General features: G+C 38.7%; 1 protein-coding gene across 1 annotated transcript in view; it reads right to left on the bottom strand.

Annotated features, from left to right (window-relative positions):
• The window catches only part of LOC137297403 (ectopic P granules protein 5 homolog), a 54624-nt gene extending 35815 nt beyond the window's left edge, over positions 1 to 18809 (bottom strand). The window contains exons 1-11 of the mRNA XM_067829405.1: positions 18750 to 18809; positions 10226 to 11770; positions 9194 to 9361; positions 7577 to 7737; positions 7183 to 7265; positions 5975 to 6114; positions 5236 to 5441; positions 4074 to 4173; positions 3406 to 3526; positions 2517 to 2673; positions 1394 to 1540 (exon numbers count right to left, since the gene is read on the bottom strand). Coding sequence (XP_067685506.1) covers positions 1394 to 1540; positions 2517 to 2673; positions 3406 to 3526; positions 4074 to 4173; positions 5236 to 5441; positions 5975 to 6114; positions 7183 to 7265; positions 7577 to 7737; positions 9194 to 9361; positions 10226 to 11770; positions 18750 to 18809 — 2888 coding nt within the window. The remainder of the gene's footprint in view (positions 1 to 1393; positions 1541 to 2516; positions 2674 to 3405; positions 3527 to 4073; positions 4174 to 5235; positions 5442 to 5974; positions 6115 to 7182; positions 7266 to 7576; positions 7738 to 9193; positions 9362 to 10225; positions 11771 to 18749) is intronic.
• Positions 18810 to 20210: the final 1401 nt, after the last annotated feature.

Here is a 20210-nt window from a genome sequence, read left to right as displayed (position 1 = left end):
GAGTCACTCTATCACCGAAAAAGTTAACTGGTGGTAAGGTAACAAAGACATCTGCTTTGATGAATATGATTGAGTTTAAATAAAATATTGTTGAAAGCCTATAGTATTTGTTGTTGAATTTAATTATAAGGATTGACTGTGTATTTTTTTTGCTGCATTGAGGTATGACGTGGATTCTCACAAAAGTGTGCCCATTGGTTTTTAGTTTCATACTTCAATGAAACGAAAGAAATACACAGTCAATCCTCAAATATATGTCATTGGGGTACTTTGAGCTTGCAATATCAAAATTCAATGTTCAAAGAGTAATTGTCAAGTCGAAACGTAATGCTAATTTGTAAAAAGGGCTTTAAGATGTAGCCCATCTCGGGCAGTTGGATAGGCCTTATTTCACACACTGTCACATGATTGAAAACTTTCCTTACATCTCATATTTATCAAGTAGTCCCTGGGATTCATATTCCAATATTCCAAAGTCAGTGGGACCAATTATAAATAAAAAGATTGCACTTAGGAAGTTTTTCAACAGAACATCTGTCTTATACTAATCTTAAGACAATAAATTTAAGTGTAAGTTAAAAATATCATAGTCTGAGATGACTGACCCTACTTAGGTATTATCAATAGCCAGGCTCAGACAAGATGGTGGCCCTGGAAAGTTTGATTCCAATAATTCTGACTCAAATTTATATGCCAAGTCAAATAATATACCTTATTTAGTTGTGCTAAGTGTTTACTAAAATGCAGTGTTTGTTTTGAATTTTTTCCAAACGCTAGAAAACACTGGAAAAAACATATCAATAAATATGTTAAAGATAAACAAATAAGCGTTCATTGTGTAAAGGCCATGTATCTGTTCTGGTATTATTTCATTCAATATTTTTTGCAAAAAATTGTGTCAAACTACAAATCAGCCTAAGCCTTAACCGTGACAAATTTACGTGAGACTGGTTATTGTGATTTCTAGGAATTTCATTGCAATTTGTTCTGCATTCATGCATCAACAAACAGGATTCTTCTTTCTTCTGTGATAACAGAATAAGTGCATCTTGTGCTCCGTTATTACATGGGACAATGCTATTGATGTCATGTTGTCTTCAGTTATTTTTGCATTGATCGTTTTAATAAAGACATTCAGTGCTGGGTTCTATGCCAAGCAGGAGACACCAGATATGGACTTCACACATTATACCCATGAGGGGAATCAAACCACGGTCTTTGTGTGATGAGCGATCACTTTAACCACTAAACTACCCCACTGCCTCATCGCGTTTGGAGATACTAAAGTTGAAACTAACAATTTAGATTGTTTGTGTCCATATTTTTACTGTTACATCTCCATAAACACAAGTCAAAATTTTAGTACAAACATTTCATAATGAAGGAGACCTACTTCTGTGCGGTGAGGATGCAGTAGGTGGACCTCATGAAGAACTGGTCAAACTCCATCTGGAGTCGCTTCAGTGTGTCTGGGGTCAGCCGGTCGGAGTTGTGGGCCTTGAAGTTCAGCCAGTGGTCAGACACGAAGGACACAGTTTGTCTGGAAGAAGGAGGCTGGACATTGTAAGTCATTTCATGTACAAAGCACACAGCACAAACATCCGGGTATTTCAGGAGGCACAGACAAATGTGAACTGATGAAACAATACTCTAATAATCGCAAATCTATGAAAGGCAGTAGAAGTGGAATGCATAACAAAAACAAAATTTATGGATGTCACAATAAAGAAGTTGACATCCATAAATCTTGCTTTTCTCATAAGCATGTCAACATGATTTTTGGTTGAGTCTCATCCAGGATTCAAACCTACACTCTCACGAGTCAGTCACCCAACTGGAAGAACACAAAGCAAACCATCTAACCCACTCAACTCCAAAGTTTCAACAAAAATGGCATGTTTTGAGTATCCCTCTTACAAGTCTAAACTGGCATGTCTCCAAGAAAGTGCTTATTTGTAAAACATGCTGTCTGTACCTGATCCCAGAGAACATACCTGATCATCTTTCCCAGCCTCTTGTACAGCCGTCTGTACCTGATCCCAGAGAACATACCTGATCATCTTTCCCAGCCTCTTGTTCAGCTGTCTGTACCTGAGCCCAGAGAACATACCTGATCATCTTTCCCAGCCTCTTGTTCAGCTGTCTGTACCTGATCCCAGAGAACATACCTGATCATCTTTCCCAGCCTCTTGTACAGCCGTCTGTACCTGATCCCAGAGAACATACCTGATCATCTTTCCCAGCCTCTTGTTCAGCTGTCTGTACCTGAGCCCATAGGACATACCTGATCATCTTTTCCAGCCTCTTGTTCAGCTGTATCTACCTCGCCCTACAGAACATACCTGATCATCTTTCCCAGCCTCTTGTTCAGCTGTCTGTACCTGAGCCCATAGGACATACCTGATCATCTTTCCCAGCCTCTTGTTCAAGTGTCTGTACCTGATGCCAGAGAACATACCTGATCATCTTTCCCAGCCTCTTGTACAGCCGTCTGTACCTGATCCCAGAGAACATACCTGATCATCTTTCCCAGCCTCTTGTTCAGCTGTCTGTACCGGGCCATGCAGTATGTCTGTAGACCTGACCCCAACAGGTTCACCCAGCAGGTACAGAAGGCAAATGTCCTCATTATGTCCACCTCTCGAGAGTGTTCAATGTTATAGTGAGACGTGCCTGAAAAAAATCCATTATCAAATGTAACTGATTTTCTGGCAATGCAATACATGGCCCATTTTCAATATTATAATGGCAAAACAGAGATACAGTTGAACCCTATATTATCTCTACTTGTAACAGCTTGCATTACTCTCAGATGTATCACACCTTTCACAAAGGTGACTTGATCTTGAATCTTTGTATTCTGGTACAAGACTTGCGACAACTTGTATTAAGTTTTCTGATTTCTTGACCATGTTAGCATGAAAATTGTTCCTAACTTATAACAATTTGATTTTAGTGGCCACTGGGCAAAAAAATACAAATGCTCATCAGTTTTCAAGCTCATCACTTTGACCTTTCAAGTGAAAAGTTAACATAAGTTACTCTTTGATCCTGGTAAGTCAAAAAGGTTGGATTAGAATAAAACAAGAGTATTTTAGCAAAAAATCCAGTCAGGTCTGATTGTTTAGTGAATTTTCATGAGGTCATTTAGAAAATACATCTCTCTCTCCAACTTTTAAGTTATGTTACACTTTTAAATCATGTAGGATTATGGCCTGATATATATGTTCATCACATTGGCAGCCTAGTGATGAAACCTGGTCTACATTCAATTTGGGGGCTAGTGAATTATTTTGTTGGTAACTTTAAGGCATAGCTTGCCTGACTGGTTTTCAAAATTTCGAAACTATTTTGCACAGTTGTCATGTAATTTCAGTGTCCTGGAAGGTAGTACATCCCCCATACCTGACTCATCTATGGTGGCCTTCAGTACATGGGCAAACACTGCAGTAATGGGGAACTGCATCAATATGGCCACTATGTCATTCTCATGGAGGTACAGCCAGGCATGTGTTGGGTCTTCATCCTGCAGGAAATAGAATATATGCCACATATACACAAGGAAAACACAGTTGATTAACACAAGATATAAACAACATTCACACAAGATATACACAAAATAAATACAGACAGTAAGAATTATACACAGATTGGTCAGTTGATTTGTTTGATTCTTTGGTTTGTGAGTTTGTTTCTTTAAAGCAGCACTCCTCAAAATTCGGGTTATACCAGCTAAACTTGACTACACTATCCAGTGACTGCCCTCATGAGCAACAACCATATAGTCACAGTCCAATCACAGACAAGTCACAAAGTCTGACCCATTGCGAGGGAACACTCTCACCCAGAATCTCTATTGGACTTTCTGCCTAACTGAGTCTTACTTTTGCCACTTTTAGCAATATTCTGGCAATATCACACCAGACATGGACTTCAGACATTGTACCCATGTTGGGTATCAAATCCAGACCTTAGTGTGATGAACAAATGCCTTAACCACTAGGCTACTACACTGCCCTTATTGCTCAGTGACTGGTGTTCAGAAAAAAACATGTATTAGGAGTAGGACATACCTCTTCCCCATCTGAGTCGACGAGGATCCAGGTGTTCTCCATCTGCATGCTTTCATTGGTAAGGGATGTCCTCATCTGACTCATGAACTCCTCACGGGATCTGAACAACAACAGTTACCTGTTTCAGACCAACATGTGCTAAACATGACTATTTTCCTGGGGTTGTCACAGTGACTGGATGTATACTAACTTTATAAAGATGCTCATAATTAACTGACAAATGTTACAAACTGGGTTTCCTTTGTCCCAATCGCATGCTGTCTACTTCAGTTGAATAGTATATAACAAGACCTGGCTGTAACAAATTGAAATTAGTGGTAGCTTTGATTTTCTTAAGCTCTGGTAGATTGTTTCATTTAGATATTTGTAACTACTCATCTCCCTACAAGAAGACTCATATACCATTATTGTCCAGGATCATGACAAACCAATCAAATCACGCATAGTAAAACGCATTTCAAAACATGAAAATGGCTCAACCGTTGAACTTTGAAACTTCGCTAAACTATACAAAGCACAATTTAAACACAAACTTTGAGCTAAAGGACAAACAAGTTTCAACACTGAAACATATTTGCAAAGGGAATTACCATATTGCTGTTTTGCGGTATGTAGGATATTCTTAGAGCCGTGTTTGGACATTCAGAGTTATCTTTCCTTGATAATAGTTCTCGAGTGTTTTCATCTCCATGCCTCTTTGTGCTTAGACAGGACCAAACCGTAAACATGGCCACAAGAGGAGTACGAGATGCCATCCGGCTTGCCGGAATGACATGTGTAGTTACGAATGTCATTTTGAGTTTCATATTTTCAACGTGACTAGAAATATGGAAGCACAAGAGCAAACAGCGTCTTCTGTCCTCCACACTTGAGTGTTGAATAACAGAGATTATCGTGAGTGAATTTAGTTTTACTTCGCACTCAGCAATATTCCAGCTATATAGCTGTAAATAATCAAGTCTGGATCAGACAATCCAGTGATCAACAACATGAGCATTGTCTACACAATTGGGATATGATGATATATTGTCAACCCAGTCGGCGAGCCTGACCACCCAATTAGTCACCTTTTACGACAAGCATGGGTGTCTGAAATCGGATTCTAACCCGGATCTTCACATGCTAACCAGTTAATGTGTAAGCTATGTCTAATTCTGCTCACTGTGTAGGGAAGAGTAGAGTTGCCAGTGCAGTAACAAGATGATCCAGCAATGGGCTCCCAAAGGCTCCCTGCATGGAGCTGGATCCAGGCTCAGGAACCTGTATCAGCTTGGTGGCCCACTTCCCAACCCCAGCTGGACATCGCAAGATGTGATTCAGGATGAACAGGTGGTCATCAAATGTTGCTACTCTCAGAAGCGCCGCCACCTGTCAGTTTACAACAACCATATTACCATTTTAACTCTACTTCTTTCCTGAGTCTATGAGACGATATACCTTACAAAACTGACAAAAAGATTAGCCACAGTATCACTGGAATTAAAATTAACAAACACTGTAATTGTTCCTTCAAGAGGTCAAAACTAGAATTGAAGGATCTGTAACTGATCTAACATGACCTTTAACGCTGAATTTCATATGTTGAGAGAAGGAGCAGTACACGAATACTGTTCTCGGAGGTCTGGCTGTGATGTGAACTAAATGGAATGTAAGAAATAGTATCAGAAACATTTTTGAGGAAAGAGTTTACAAGGGGGATACCTGAAATGGGCTTCACACATTGTACCCATGTGGGGAATTGAACCAAGGCTGGTATGTGGGTGGGTGGGTGAGTGAGTGAGTGAGTGAGTGAGTGAGTGAGTGAGGTAGGGAGCCGCACTGGTGGGTGAATTGCAACTCTTCAGTTGACTGAGCCTAGACTGTGCCATTGGTGCAGTGAGGAAGCTCCGTGAACCACTCACCAGTCTGTCAGTCCACTGTCTGATGTTGGTAACAAATTCCACATCCTTGATGGGGCGTCGGTGAAACACAAACAACACAGATATACAATCCCGCAACTTCTGGACCTGATGCTGAATGTCTGCTCGGTGGCTAGCCGATGCTGCAAGATATGTCACCGTATAACTAATAAATAATACAGAAAGTCAGTGAACATAATAAATAGGTCATATGTGTATATGGGATTAAACTTGTCTGTAAGTACTGATTCTGGCACTTTTGTTAGGCTGACGCCCATCCGGAATATAAAGCCATACTCTCAGCGTCAGGCACCAATTCACAAGCACACAATCAGCCATCTAGCCAGGCTAAAGTCTTTCTACTTCACCTAAACACAACCCACTGATAATACAACAAGGCTCCTGATTGGCCCATGAGTTATCCAGTGGATCCAGTAAAGTTAAATCTTGAGATAAGATGTATCGTTTTGGAGACAGAATATATCGATTCTTCAGATGTATTGTTATATTGGAATTCCAACCTTATTTAAGAAAATGTATACCTGAATGTTGTTACATGTAAAAGTAATGAGAGATGTTTCTACATTGACAGCAACAGTCATCAGAAGATGACAAATCCCACACAAATTTGAAAGAATAAATCATTGTGAGAGTTACTTAAAGTCCAACTTGATTCTTTTAGTCTAGGTCCAAATTCCATCCATGGAAATCATGAAATAATAAATGCCCAAAATTTGAAAATAGCAAAAGGCACTACTTCAAGATCTGTTTGACATATGTGCCAAGTCTTGTAGAATGATAGTGAACAGTTTTTGAATTGTGCTTTGAAAAAAGCCCACTCCTCCCTTTCAAGACTAAGTCCAAAATTAAACGAAAACTGACAAAAATCTGCAATAGGCAAAAAGCACAAGAAGAGAGGGAGGAGAGAGGGGATAACAATGGTTTCCCGAGGCTCTATAAGCTTCTTTATATGTTTCATGTCAGTAACATTTGTTAGAATCTATGCACTGTTTAATTTTGTTTGTGCAGGCCTCATCTGACTTGTTCTACTACCAATGGTTTGTCAGAAGCTCCTTCAGAATGGAATCATATCAGGTCTTAATACAACTGGTGAAAATTTAACAAGTGAACTATGAACCAAATTTAGTGTAGATGAACATTCTGTGCCTGTTAATTCTGTCAAATGAAAGGCTGTGGAGATTTGCACCCACCATTAACTGGAGTATTCTTGGGGATGTCTCTCAGCCCAGGGGAGTTCATGAACAAGTTGTGAATGTAGGATTCAACTTGTAGCCTGAAATAGGACATTTCATATATATTTCAGGATAATACATGTAAAATTTACCACATACAGCATAGTGTTGTAAGAATACACCAAGGGTAGGTAACTCTGCCACACAATGATCATGAGAATGATAATGATAATGTAACACTGATGATCATTATAATGATAATTGACAGTGCTTTGAGTCACTGTCATGTATGAAGTTAAGCTTATGTTGTTGATCAAAGACATGAAATACAGCTGGAATATTGCTGACAGTGGTGTCAAGCAATGAACAAATAATATGTAGTTGTGATACTGTAAGCCTGAGGTATACTGACTTGGAGAGCTGCGAGGAGTATGCGTGTAGGGTAAGCTCCTCCTGTATTTGGTCCCTGATGGTCTGTAGAGTCACCTGCATGCTGTGTAAGGAGTCCTCATTCAGTTTGCAGGTCTCATACAGATGTGTGGTTGACACCTTGGACCCATCCCCGCACATGGACTGCAAAAGAAGTGTCAGGTGAGTAGAATACTTCGTTGGAATAAGGGAACAGCTGGTTCAGTATGACAGAAACACTTGGTGATGGAACATATCTTTGAGGTTGTCAGAGCCAGAAAATTCTCAGAATACTCACATCACTAGTTGAAAAGTCATGACTGAATATTTCTTGATGACTCCAAGAAGTTTGTGTACGGGAAATTTCATCACTTTAAAGAACGAATAAACTTTTGATTTTTGCACTCTTACGTATAAAAGACTTGTGGACAGTCTTAAGAGGAACACCAAATTCATTCTTCAAAACCTTTTGGTTAATTAATACCTAATGATTAAATGTTGTCAAAAAGTCGTCTGCTTCACTCTCGCCTGCCAGTGAAACCACAGACAGGTTATGTAACTCTGATGCCAGAGCTCTGCAGCAAACCTCAGTGATGCCATGTGAGGAAGGATTTTCAGCTAGTTGTATATAAAATGTGTAAGAAGCTCAACATTTTAATGATTTCTCAACATCAACAAAGACATGCCAAATCGCTGCATTGCTGTCAAATGCTCCAAGGTGTTGGGTAGTGGTGACACCATGCAGAGATTTCCACAGGAACCTGCAGTTCATGCTAAATCGAGTGCAAATCGAGTGTTGTAGGATATATTAAATGGGATGGTTTCGTTTCCAAGATAGAAAATGCTATTTAGATTTGTTTTCATTGAGTTCAAGAAAATCAAAACTACTTACAAGTTGCAGTAAATGATTGATGACCAAAAGGATTTTGCATGACACAACTTCAACATAATGATTTTTTCCTTGGAATCAAGTTGTGGTCAAAGTGACAATTTCCTAAGTAGTATCATATTCTCACCCATCTCGCTTCCTGGGGTGAAATTGTTATGTTATAAGCAACGTCATGCAAATTCCGTTGTCCATCAGTCAAATACATACCTTATTCCCAGTAGATTTAGATTTTGATTTTGTAACACAGTGAAAACAACCCTAAATAGCACTTATTCTCAGACTGGTGAATGCTCATGACAGGCCACTGCCATGTTTTAAAATTGTGGCATTAGGGCCAAAAGTTGGTAGGAAAATGAATTAGATAATGGTTTGTTTTTATCAAGTTAGAAAAAAAAAACCTATTACCATATCATCATAGAGAAACTCAGCAAAATGTTCTTAAGGTTCAAATGTCCCCAAACTTACAAACAAAAACCCAATAAAACACAAAAACAATATACGACATGCACACCATTAGAGTCCCAAGAAGCCAAAGAATAAGTTCACGGAATTCCAAAGAGCTTTTTCTGTAGAGAGGTGGATTACATTCCCTATTCCTGTAGTTCGTTGTACATATATGGTGGAGGCATACAAACAGTTACCCATTTATCCATTTACTTGCACAAGCACCACTGTTTGCCAGCTTTGCCATCTTTGAGGTACACAGAGGACCACATTTCTCCACGTGTTTACCTGAGCAGTGATGGACTTGGTGGTGGTGATCCACATCTCCTCCTGCAGCTTCACATAGTTCGACTGCAGCCCCTTCACGTCCTCCTCTGCACTGATCAGATTCTTCCGTGAACGAAAGTAGCTCAGCAGAATCTCGTAAAACTCATGGCTGTCTTTCTTTGCTTCTTTCTATATGTAGAAATTACACCACATGCCATCAGACATATTCTGTTACGTGCACAACACAAACAACTAAACACTGGTATGTGATAACAACTATAGAAGCCAAATAATCAACAACATGTTTGAATGAGGCATCCAAGCTAAAACTGTGATGGTATTTCAGAAAGATAGAACTCAAACACCAGTCTCAAGTTCTACTCTGCTTTAAGCAATATTCTACTAATGTCATTACTAGGGACACCAGAAATGGGCTTCACACATTGTTCCCATGTGAAGAATCAAACCAGAGTCTTCGATGCAACAAGCAAACACTTTAACCACTAATCTTGTAACTTAAGTGAATGTCAAATTCACATAACCTCTCTTTTAAATTTGAACTTGATGGAAACAATTTGATGACCAAATTTCAAAAATTTCAAATGGAAATTTGAACACATGGAAAATAGATCGGACATAAAACATGGTATATTAGTCTTAAGACATCATATTAATCTGATCCTTGTCCCACAGTGATCTAAATGTTTAGAACTATAAATCTCTATCGTACAGACCTGTATCGGAACAAGTGTAGTAAGACAACTTGTGGTATAAGCTCTTCCTGGAATAGAGCACAGGGCCCTGTATCACAAAGCTATCATAAGTCTAAAATCTCTTAACTTTTCTTGTTCTGTAACACAAAACGTACAATGCTGACAGAAAAGTTACAAGATCTTAGGCTTATGTGAGCTTTGTGATTTATGGTTCTGTGCTCAAGGACATTTCCATACAATCAAAAATGAATAAGATTACCACTATCCTTAGGTTTCTAAAGTCAATCACTGGAACATATATTTTTCCAAATTTTAAATATCCTCTTCCTTCTTTACTCACCAAAACAAAACTTTCAATGAACTGTGGGTTTTTGGCAAGTTGGGGGTTATAGTACAATGCCTGGATCTGCTCAATGGTCATGGGCTTGAACATCTGGGTTGTTGTCTCACTGTACACCTTCCTGTGAACAACCCTCTCTCTTGCTGCTGACTTCGGCTGTGGAGCTGAAGCGGGAACAGCCGTTCTCTCAGCAGTCCCAGTCCCAGCCTCTGCTGACTCTTTATCACTCTTGGGTACGGGGAAGGCTTCAATAGTTTCTAACACATCTACCAATTTACTTTTGGGTTGTTGCTCGTTTAATTTCACAGCAGCTGGTTCCGGTTTCTTTGGCTTGGTAACAAATTCATAGGAGTCATCAGCACTATATTCTGATTGAGATTCTTGACGAGACAAGCCTGTGGCACCTTGTGTCCCCTCATCTGTTGAAATGTCACCTGTTATACCATGAGCTTTGTGAAGTTCTTTGGTGAACGTTGATGAAGGCACTGCCAGAGGAGGCTCCTGTTGCATATACTTTGGTGTTTCATGGTCTTTACCTGCTGAGTTCAGGTCATCACTCTGGTCAATATGATCAGCATTTTCAGCTGCAGCAGTGTCTTGCTTGATGTCAACAGCAACACCAGGGATTGCTTCCTGTTTGAGAACATCATCTTCGTTGGAAGATGCTACAGTGTCAGCCAAGACAGTATTTACTTCTTGTTTGGGAACATCATTATCTTCATTTAATGATCCAACTGTTTTAGATGAGAAAGGGGTTTCATCCTGTTTGGGAACATCGCCATCTTTATTTGATGATGCTACAGTTTCGGGTGAGCCAAGGGTTTCATCTTGTTTGGGAAGCGAATAGAATGTGTCAGTTTCTTCCTCCACACTTTCCTGTGCATAAACAGTGGCAGCAGCACTAGCACTGTTTAGAACTGGAACAGGCACAACAAGGACAGAAGGCAAAGACGGATACATGTGTGTAGCTTCTGTCTGTTGTTTAGAATCATTTTCTTCACCTTCATTAGAATCCAATAAGCTTGAGACAGCATCTAACTCTTTCACAGGTTCTGTGCTGGACACAAATTCTCCCTGCGGATCAAGAAGAACGTTAATAGTTGGTTCTGAAACACCTTGAACTTCACATGAACTGCCTGTAGCAGGTTCTTCAGACAAAGCTTCTGATCCTGTGGATGTGTGTTGTCCAGTATCAATGATAACTGCACCAACTCTATCAGTAATCCCAGACACCAGCACATCCTTCTCTGTATCTTTACACACATCCGACTCTGTCCTTACTGGCTCTAATCCAGGATCAACATGTATATCTGATGTCCTTGCATCCTGAAGGTTCTTAACATCTGTGGCCAAGTTTGCTTCTGGAAGTGAATGTTCTGTTTCAGATGGAACTTGTTCCCTAGTGTCAGCTCTTGAGAGGCCTTGAAGCACAGGCTCAACTGAATCTGAAGTTTCTTTTTCACACTCATCTAACCTTTTGGAAAGAGGAGAATCAAAGCTTTCTTCTTTCTTTTTGGCCCTTTTGTCTTTTCCATCTTTCTTATTCTGTAGACAAAATCAATTACAATTAGAAATTCTGAAAAAGATACAGCACTTACAAAAAATACACAAGTCTGATGTATCACAGCATTCACCTGTGTTGGTGCTATTGCAACATTACAAAGGCTGATGACATGGGAATATTCTCACTATCTGTGTTATTTGATGAGCTTCTCATAAGTATCTGTCACATGATAAGTATGGTTTGTGCTAACTGGATCACTTATCCCCTCTGTGTACAACATACCAAAACCAAATACGAAACATAGCAAGCTGAGTGAGTGAATGAGTGAGCGCGTTTAGGTATACACCTCCTCACCAACATCAAAATTTTCGAAATATCTGGTGAAACCAGTAATGAGCTTCACATACTGTACAACATGGGGAATCAAACCCAGCCAAGTCTTTGTGACGAGTGAATGCTTTAACCACCAGGCTACCCCATCGCCTTTCTCAGGTTCAGATTACAGCAATGTCTTCGTGCATTATGCAAAAGTGTGTCCTTGATTTAATTCTCTATACCACTGACTGATCTCATGTCAACAGTTAGTGAGAGCGAGTGAGTTTAGTCTTACACCGCTTATACTTTTATAGGAATATTCCAGCATTTTCATGGCGGGGGACACCACAAATGAGCCTCCCGCATTGTACCATGTGGGGCATCAACCCCAGGTCTTTGGAGCGACGAGCTAACCACTAGGCTACCCAACTGCCCTTCATGTCAGACAGTTGAAATTTAAACTCACATTGGCAATATTCCAGGCATATGTGACTCTCATATCAGTAAAGACAACTGAGGTAAAATAAGGATAAAAGATTAAGTTACCAGTCTTAATAAATTTACTTTCTGGCAATTTTCCCTTCTTTGTGAAACCTCAAGATAGCAGTCTATAGCTCTGTTGGAAACATAGTTACCTGTGCCATACATTTTTATGCAAATGTATTTCCTGGAACTTTCAAGGTCCCTACTTGTCAGACACTACTTATGAGACACACACAAGTCATGTTTGATTGGGTCAGCAATTGATTTGTTGGCCCCATTCCATCGCAACAGGACTACAATATATTACCATGGTTACTGGTATTACTGGTATACAGCCACACACTGTCTAAAATTAAAATATGTAACCAAGAAAACATCTAATTTTTTTTTATGGATCAGAACAACAGATTAACTACATTTAGGGTTTTCGTATGTAGGAAATAGGATCTGCATAACCATTAGTGTCAATCACTGTTGAACATAATATATAGCAATATGGGCATCTGAATCAAAATATAATGTAGTACACTTTGTTGGCCACCTCATGGACTAACATTCTCACAGATGGTCTACATTTACAGCTAGTCAGCCCAATGGTCTGTTAAAATTTTGAGACAAGAAGTTACATGCATCTGAAAATATATTTTTCGAATTGAGCATCACATTTAGACTTGACAGTTACCGGATAAATTATCATATTGCAAGCTCTAGGTACTGACTAACTAAAAATTGAGTTGTTTTCTTTGGATTGTGTGGCTATATCAGTTACCATTCCTGATGTTTGGTTGGGTTTTTGGCTTATTTCACCCTCTGCAATTAGCAATATCAGACATCATCATCAACTGCCATTGTGTACAAATTTGATAGAGTACAATACCACAATTCTATCAAATAACCTCCATGACTTCAGAAAAAGAAAACAGGCAGAATCCAGAATCTGCTGACAAAAGCCCTCAATCGACAGGGAACAAGGACAACTGATCCAATCTGCCCACAGTAAACTGAAACAACACAGCTGTTATCTCTAAGTAAGCTTATAACCTTTGTATATTTTGTATCACTTCGGGTACGGCTGGCTTAATCCAGTTATTACTGCATTAATTATCAACATCACTTGTTGTTTTTAATCCATTTCATGCATACCATGCATTTCATGCTGTTTGTATCCATCCTTATCAGATGTATTTAAGTCTGTTCTGTGCTATAGTAATGTGTTCTTAAATAGTCAAGCAGCATTTTGGATTCAGTGAAAGTTTCTTGATGAAAGCAAATCATATATTATTTTGTGAAAATTGCTAAAATGTTTGCTTCCAATTTGACAATTTATGTCAAGTCTAAAGTTAGCTCAAAATCCAAAATGGCCCCCAAAATTTAACCAGAGAGCTGAAAAAGTTGCAAAACATGAAACAAATATAAGATTTTGATATCAAATACCATGCATATTTGGCTAAGGGATATATTTCTCATATCCTGAAAGTCACCAACTCTAGTTAGCCCTTAGTCTGGTACCCACCTCACAATCTAGTCACGTTATGATCATGTGAGTCAACCATTACATTAAAGAATGTAATATGTTATTTTTTCATTATTTAAAAGTGGTATTGTCCTTGAAGATTTAGACATAATTGCAATCACCTGTAAACATGATTTAGTCCTGAGTAATACATGTTTCATTTCGGAACAAATGCCGTGAAATAGAGAATGGATGACACGAATAAGAATGACTCACATATGGCAAATATTCCATAAAAAGGAACAAATACCGTAGGTCTAAACTACCCCAGCCATTAGTGAATGCAAAATGGACTTGTCCAACTTGTCAACACCCAGGATTTCTCTAGACAGAAACACACGTCAGTTATGTTAGATTAACTTAGTGTGCAGCCATTTGTCACGCACAGCAGGAAGGTGCAACAGGCAGGTTATGGAGGCAGAAGAAGACTCTGCTCTAGTAGAGTATAGTAGTGAAAACAAATACAAGGAAAATGCCACAGAGAGCAAAAAGAAGAAATAAGGAAAAAGGCTAAGCATTTCATGTTTCCCAAAGCTTCGTAGCACAATGTATGGGGCGAGATCAATGATAAGTCTGGTCCACTGAGACTTGTGACACATAGTGACTAGATATTACCAACAATCAGAATTTGCTATATTGATCACTGTAAGTTTACCAGAACTGTAAATCAAATTGAAATACAACGATAATTGAACAATTCTTCAGTATTGTCCAGATTGTCAGGACCCTTATCACCCAATGCATGCTGTACTGTTTAAGTTTACATATTTTTTCACCTAAAGCTATTTCAGTGATAACATGTAGATAATTATACATACATCCTTGCAATAACAATTTGAAACAGATGCACAGAATTTCGAAGAATGGTGAATCATATCAAATGCTGGTTTAGGCTGCCCTATTACACAACCATCCATTTATATGATCTTGAGTTTTTTATGAAGGAACTTTCACAAATGATAATTGTTTCTTGATAGCCACAGCATTTGTTCCATATGAAACAAACATTATATTAAAAATCCTATTTTCTTTTCTGATCACACCAACAAATAAAACCCTGTTACATACTTTAGGATGTGTGTGGGAGTTCCTACTTACACGTAAAAGATTATGTGTACGGGGAATGAAATAATTGTTCCGTATGTCCTATATAGGAACAAATGTGAAATGAAAAGTTTCAACGGAACTTTTACTATGTATTAGTGAGTCACATCAGCAATACTGCAGCCATATCATGATGAGAACAATTCATTTAATAAAATGAAAATATCTGGAAGAGTAAAACCTGTCGACAACGGACAGTAAAAATACTAGACTATCACAAATATGAACATAAAACTAGCATGTAAAACTAAAACACTGTAATCAGAGAAGACAATACAATATAAAACACGGGCTATAGATCACCAAGTACTGAAGGTAGATGACCATACTAGGGACCAAGGAGACTTACATTACTTTTGGTACCTGCTTGAGCCTAGCTTACTATGCGGGAACCAAATCCTTCATTATTAGTCCCTAACCTGAAGAATATATTCCCATTTCATACAAATTTCATGTTTGGAATTAACATAAGAAATATCCGGGAGGGATAGGGTAATATGGGGCGAGGTATAGGGCCATCTCCTATTCTTGCGTTAAACACATTTTCTGTCAAAATCGTCCATGCGTGACACCTAGCGGTTCTTTACCTTGTTTACTGGTAACAAGGAAGTGATCAAATTCTGTGAGTGAACAAAATATTGCAATGTCACGAAAATGGGTGAGTTTAGAGAAAAGAACCATAACACCATGTTTGTGATACACCAGGGGTTAATGATATTTACCCTGTCACAATGTGGTATCTAGTTAAAAAACAAACAGAAATATTCAGTCTCCAGCAAAAACATCGTCTGCTACACTACGACTCATTGACAAACAGAAATCACATGATTATCACTTGACTTCATTTTCACATGCTGTAAAAAGTATGGAAACAATTAAGGGCCATAAAGAGGAAGTGGGTCCAATCGTCATTGATAATCTGTTGTAACTAAGCTATATATGTCATGACATTAAATATAATAGTTTTAATGTGATACGTCTTCTAAACAGTAATTAATAAAACGAATACATGACATAAATTTCACATTAAAGATTAAATTTTTGAACAAAAAGAATAAAAATAATAATAGAAAAGTGACTTTGTAAAATAACCTTTTTTAAGTCATGACTTCTACATTCATTGCATTGTATCACAGAATTTCTATTAATAAAACGTAGATACAACATAGGTACATATATATATATATATATCTCAAAAGGTATTTTTTATTTGTCTTTTCGGGAGCAAAGGCTGGGGTAAAGAAGCCATAAGATAAGGACAATCTTCTAAAAGAGTACAAGGCTACCAGTACAGGAATGTCACTCTGTAGAGTTTGATGATGTTGCTCTTGACAGAACACCTGGACCTGACACACTATTAACAACTACAGAAGAGGAATCACTGGTTAACCATGTAAAATACATGGGGGAAATTGGATACGGTTAGTCTAAGAGCAACATCCAATATCTTGCAGCCGACTATCTCAAGTCAGTTAAGAAACATGTTAAGGCTAGCCACTTCTTAAGTAACAAGTGGTTCTGTGATTTTTTTAATCATTGGCCAGACCTTAAATTAGCCAAACCACAGAATCTACACCTAGCGAGGGGGAAAGGGTGCTTCTAAACAAGCAATAGATGAGTACTTCCGTGAGCTTCTATGGTAAGTACAACAGTTGCCCTGAGCACATCTTTAACATTAATGAAACTGGTGTGAGCATAGAACACAATCCATCAAAGGTTGTCTGTGGAAAAGATTCCAACCCCCACGTCATCACATCACCTAGATCGGCAAATATGTCACAGGGATGGAAATGACCCATTGCCATCCAGTGTCTTTTTTTCTGTCAGGCAAGCTAATTTGTATATCACTCTGTACCGTTGTCCAGTGGACTTTCCATTGTTAATTATGTTGATTACATGTATCTAAATAATCAACAAGAAAATCAGGTAGTATAGTGGAAAACTTTTCAGGGCAAGTGATTTTACAAGTGCCACTGTACCAGGGTACATAAGGAATTCAAGAATTATTTCCATCCCTGTGTCACAATCATTGCAGGGGCGAACACACTCGGAAATTATGTTCCTCCACTTTATGTTTTCCCAGGTTTTCCCTCTTGACAGGTGTGCCAGTTGGATCCAAAGGGAAGATGTCGCAAACTAGTTGGTCGACTTCCACCATTTTTGAGACCTGTGTGATGGATCATCTCGCCAAACATGCTGTATTAAAGGAAGGGATTGATGTCCCACCTACACTGATCCTTCATGACAGTCACAAGACACATATGTCTCTGACGCTAACTGACTGGGCGTTCTTTTTGTACTTCCACCAAACACCAGCCATTTGTCTCAAACTCTTGATGTTGGAGTATTCAGTCCCTTTAAGAATCATTATTACAGGGAATGTCAGACATATCTTCACAACAACCCTGGGGTTTCTATCACCAGATATAAAGTTGCCGCTTTGTCAGTTCAGTCATATGATGATTTAGCAAAGCACTTTTTGTCCAGACAACATCTCCAAAGCATTTCACAAGTCGGGAATCTTCCTGTTTGATGGAGGTGTCATCAATGAAGCACAGACAGCACCAGCGATTATTTATCCTACTGATGTCTTGACTGAAATTTCGGACACTACTCCTGTTACATCTACTGCAGCTGTTGGAACAACACCGTATGTGGTCATCCCTCTGACTTCCACTGGCACCAGTGATACAAATTGCAATGTGAACGCTCCACCTGTGACAGTCTGCGAATCACATTTGCCGACTAATACTTCTACTCTTGCTGGTGATTTTCTCGAAATTAGGAAAATAACAGTTGCCGAGAAGAAATCCAGAAGAAGGTTCGTTCTACCACTCAAGTCCATCACTGGAAATTTCATGAAAAAAACAACACCACCATCTTGAGGAGCAGTGCAAAGAAGCAAAAATCAAAATGTATACCTTCATCTGGATGTAAAAAAGAAAAACTAACTGATAGTAATGACATCATGTCATCAACCAAGGGGGAAGATGTACGACCTTCCACATCAGGACTGTGTGCCTGTATCTTTGCCAGAAATCAGTGACGATAGTGATGACTGTGACAGGTCATAAATCACAGAGGAAAAAAAATGCCATGCGTGCAACAAATTCCACACTCAGGAACTTCATTCCATCAAAGGCATTGTTTATCACCGGGGTCATCACTGGTCATTCACCTCGTGGATCTAGCATATGACAGACACTGATGTTAGAAGAGAAGACCCATCATTAAAAAATACTGATACAAAAAGGCTGTTGGTTTTTCAAAGAAAGTACACACCCATGATATTGATGATATTCTATCATATAATGGGACATAGTAGCGTTGCAATCTCTAAAATATTGTTACACTCTTGTGACAACACGATTCAAGCTATAGCAATTGCTTATTCAAACGAACAGAAGATAATGAAAGTGTGTAAATCTTGTCATCCTGTAATTCCTGATCAGATTCGTCTGCAAGCATAAAAAAGAAGATAACCACACTACAAGCTGTCATGACATGAACAAGAGTGACAACAGATATTTTTCCAAAAGCACATAGCAAATAAAACAGACTTTTTTTTCAAGCAAATTTTCAGTAATGAACAAAATGAAAGCCACCTTGCTTTTCCGAGGCCTTTCCCTCGCAGCTTCTGCCATCTTCGACTTTGTTTTGATCATATGACCAGTGGGTTTTCACGAAAAGTCAGAACGACGGCAGTGAAAACTGAAACGAAATATGAATAGTGGGTGATTGAATTTAGTTTTAAGCCGCATTCAGCAATATTCCAGCTATATGGCTGTGATCTGTAAATAATCGAGTCTGGACCAGACCATCCAACGATCAACAGTATGAGCATGTACAACTGGAAACCAATGACGTACAAATCAAGTCAGCCAGCCTGACCACCAGATCCCGTTAGCCGCCTCTTAAAAGCATAATCGCCTTTTATTGCAAGGTTGCTGAAGGCCTAGTGAAGGAGTAGTGAACTGACTGAATGTTGTCGCTATTTTTAGAACTGTTGCCTGAACCACTGGTACGTGAATGTTATGGGATGCTTTTCCCTGAGAGCCGGACCGGGCCGTATTAACAATGTTACTTGCTAATTAGTAATTACTCCGTTATCGACCAGAGGGAAAACATCTTTATTAAGGGAACATACACATTTGTCATTAATGAACAATCGTATACAACAACGTTTACCATAATAACGTCATTGCGACTAAATCACTTAAAACTCACGAATTGTGAATGGGTTGACCTAGGTTTCGCCTAAAAGAGGAATTGTTAAACGAAAAAGGATTCGAAACATGAATACTACAAAGCATTCCTACACACATTTCTCTTTGTTGAGTAAAGCGTTTACGTCTACATTCAAACAAATACTACTTTAGGGTGAGCCAGTGAGTTAAAAATTTACATCGCATCGACAATAATACAGTCATATCTCGATGAAAACAAGGTAATCAATTTAAAATAATTGACAGTGACTAGACTATCACAGATGTATAAAACTGGCTATAAATAAATTACCAACAACTGAAGGTAGATCACCAGTAGGAAGTATGGACACTTACAGTACGTTTGCTACTTTCACTTACCCTAGCTGGATTTACACCCACCCCGGCCTTCAGCCGCTGATGACTGTAGGAACATTTAGCGAACTGTTAAAATAACTAAAACAAAAACAAAAACAAAAAAAACAAAACAAAACAAAACAACAAAAAAAACCCCTAAAACACAAAACAAACAAAAGACTAACCACCCTAAACCAAAACATTTCAATTAAAGTAGAAAATTGCCAACAACTGAACCAAATATTAGAGACCTACATTTGCTGTATGGAGTGTCCTGACTGACTAACGGAATGCTGGAACCCACGTGCCCATGCATACTGGTCTCGCGGTATCAATGCCTAGTACAATCTATTCATAACACACTGTCCTTAAGACAGACCCACTCTCAAGATATTTTTTATATAAATTGTTGAAACAATTCTTCCTAATTCAGTATCTAAACTGTATCGCATATAGGTGGGGTTAGGGGCTTTTGTATGCAGTCTTATGTATGAGCCAGCATGG

Source organism: Haliotis asinina, chromosome 9, assembly GCF_037392515.1.
Source record: "Haliotis asinina isolate JCU_RB_2024 chromosome 9, JCU_Hal_asi_v2, whole genome shotgun sequence".
Lineage (NCBI taxonomy): Eukaryota > Metazoa > Mollusca > Gastropoda > Lepetellida > Haliotidae > Haliotis > Haliotis asinina.
The sequence above is the reverse complement of the archived record's forward strand: the minus strand, read 5'-3'. Positions and strand labels throughout refer to the sequence as shown.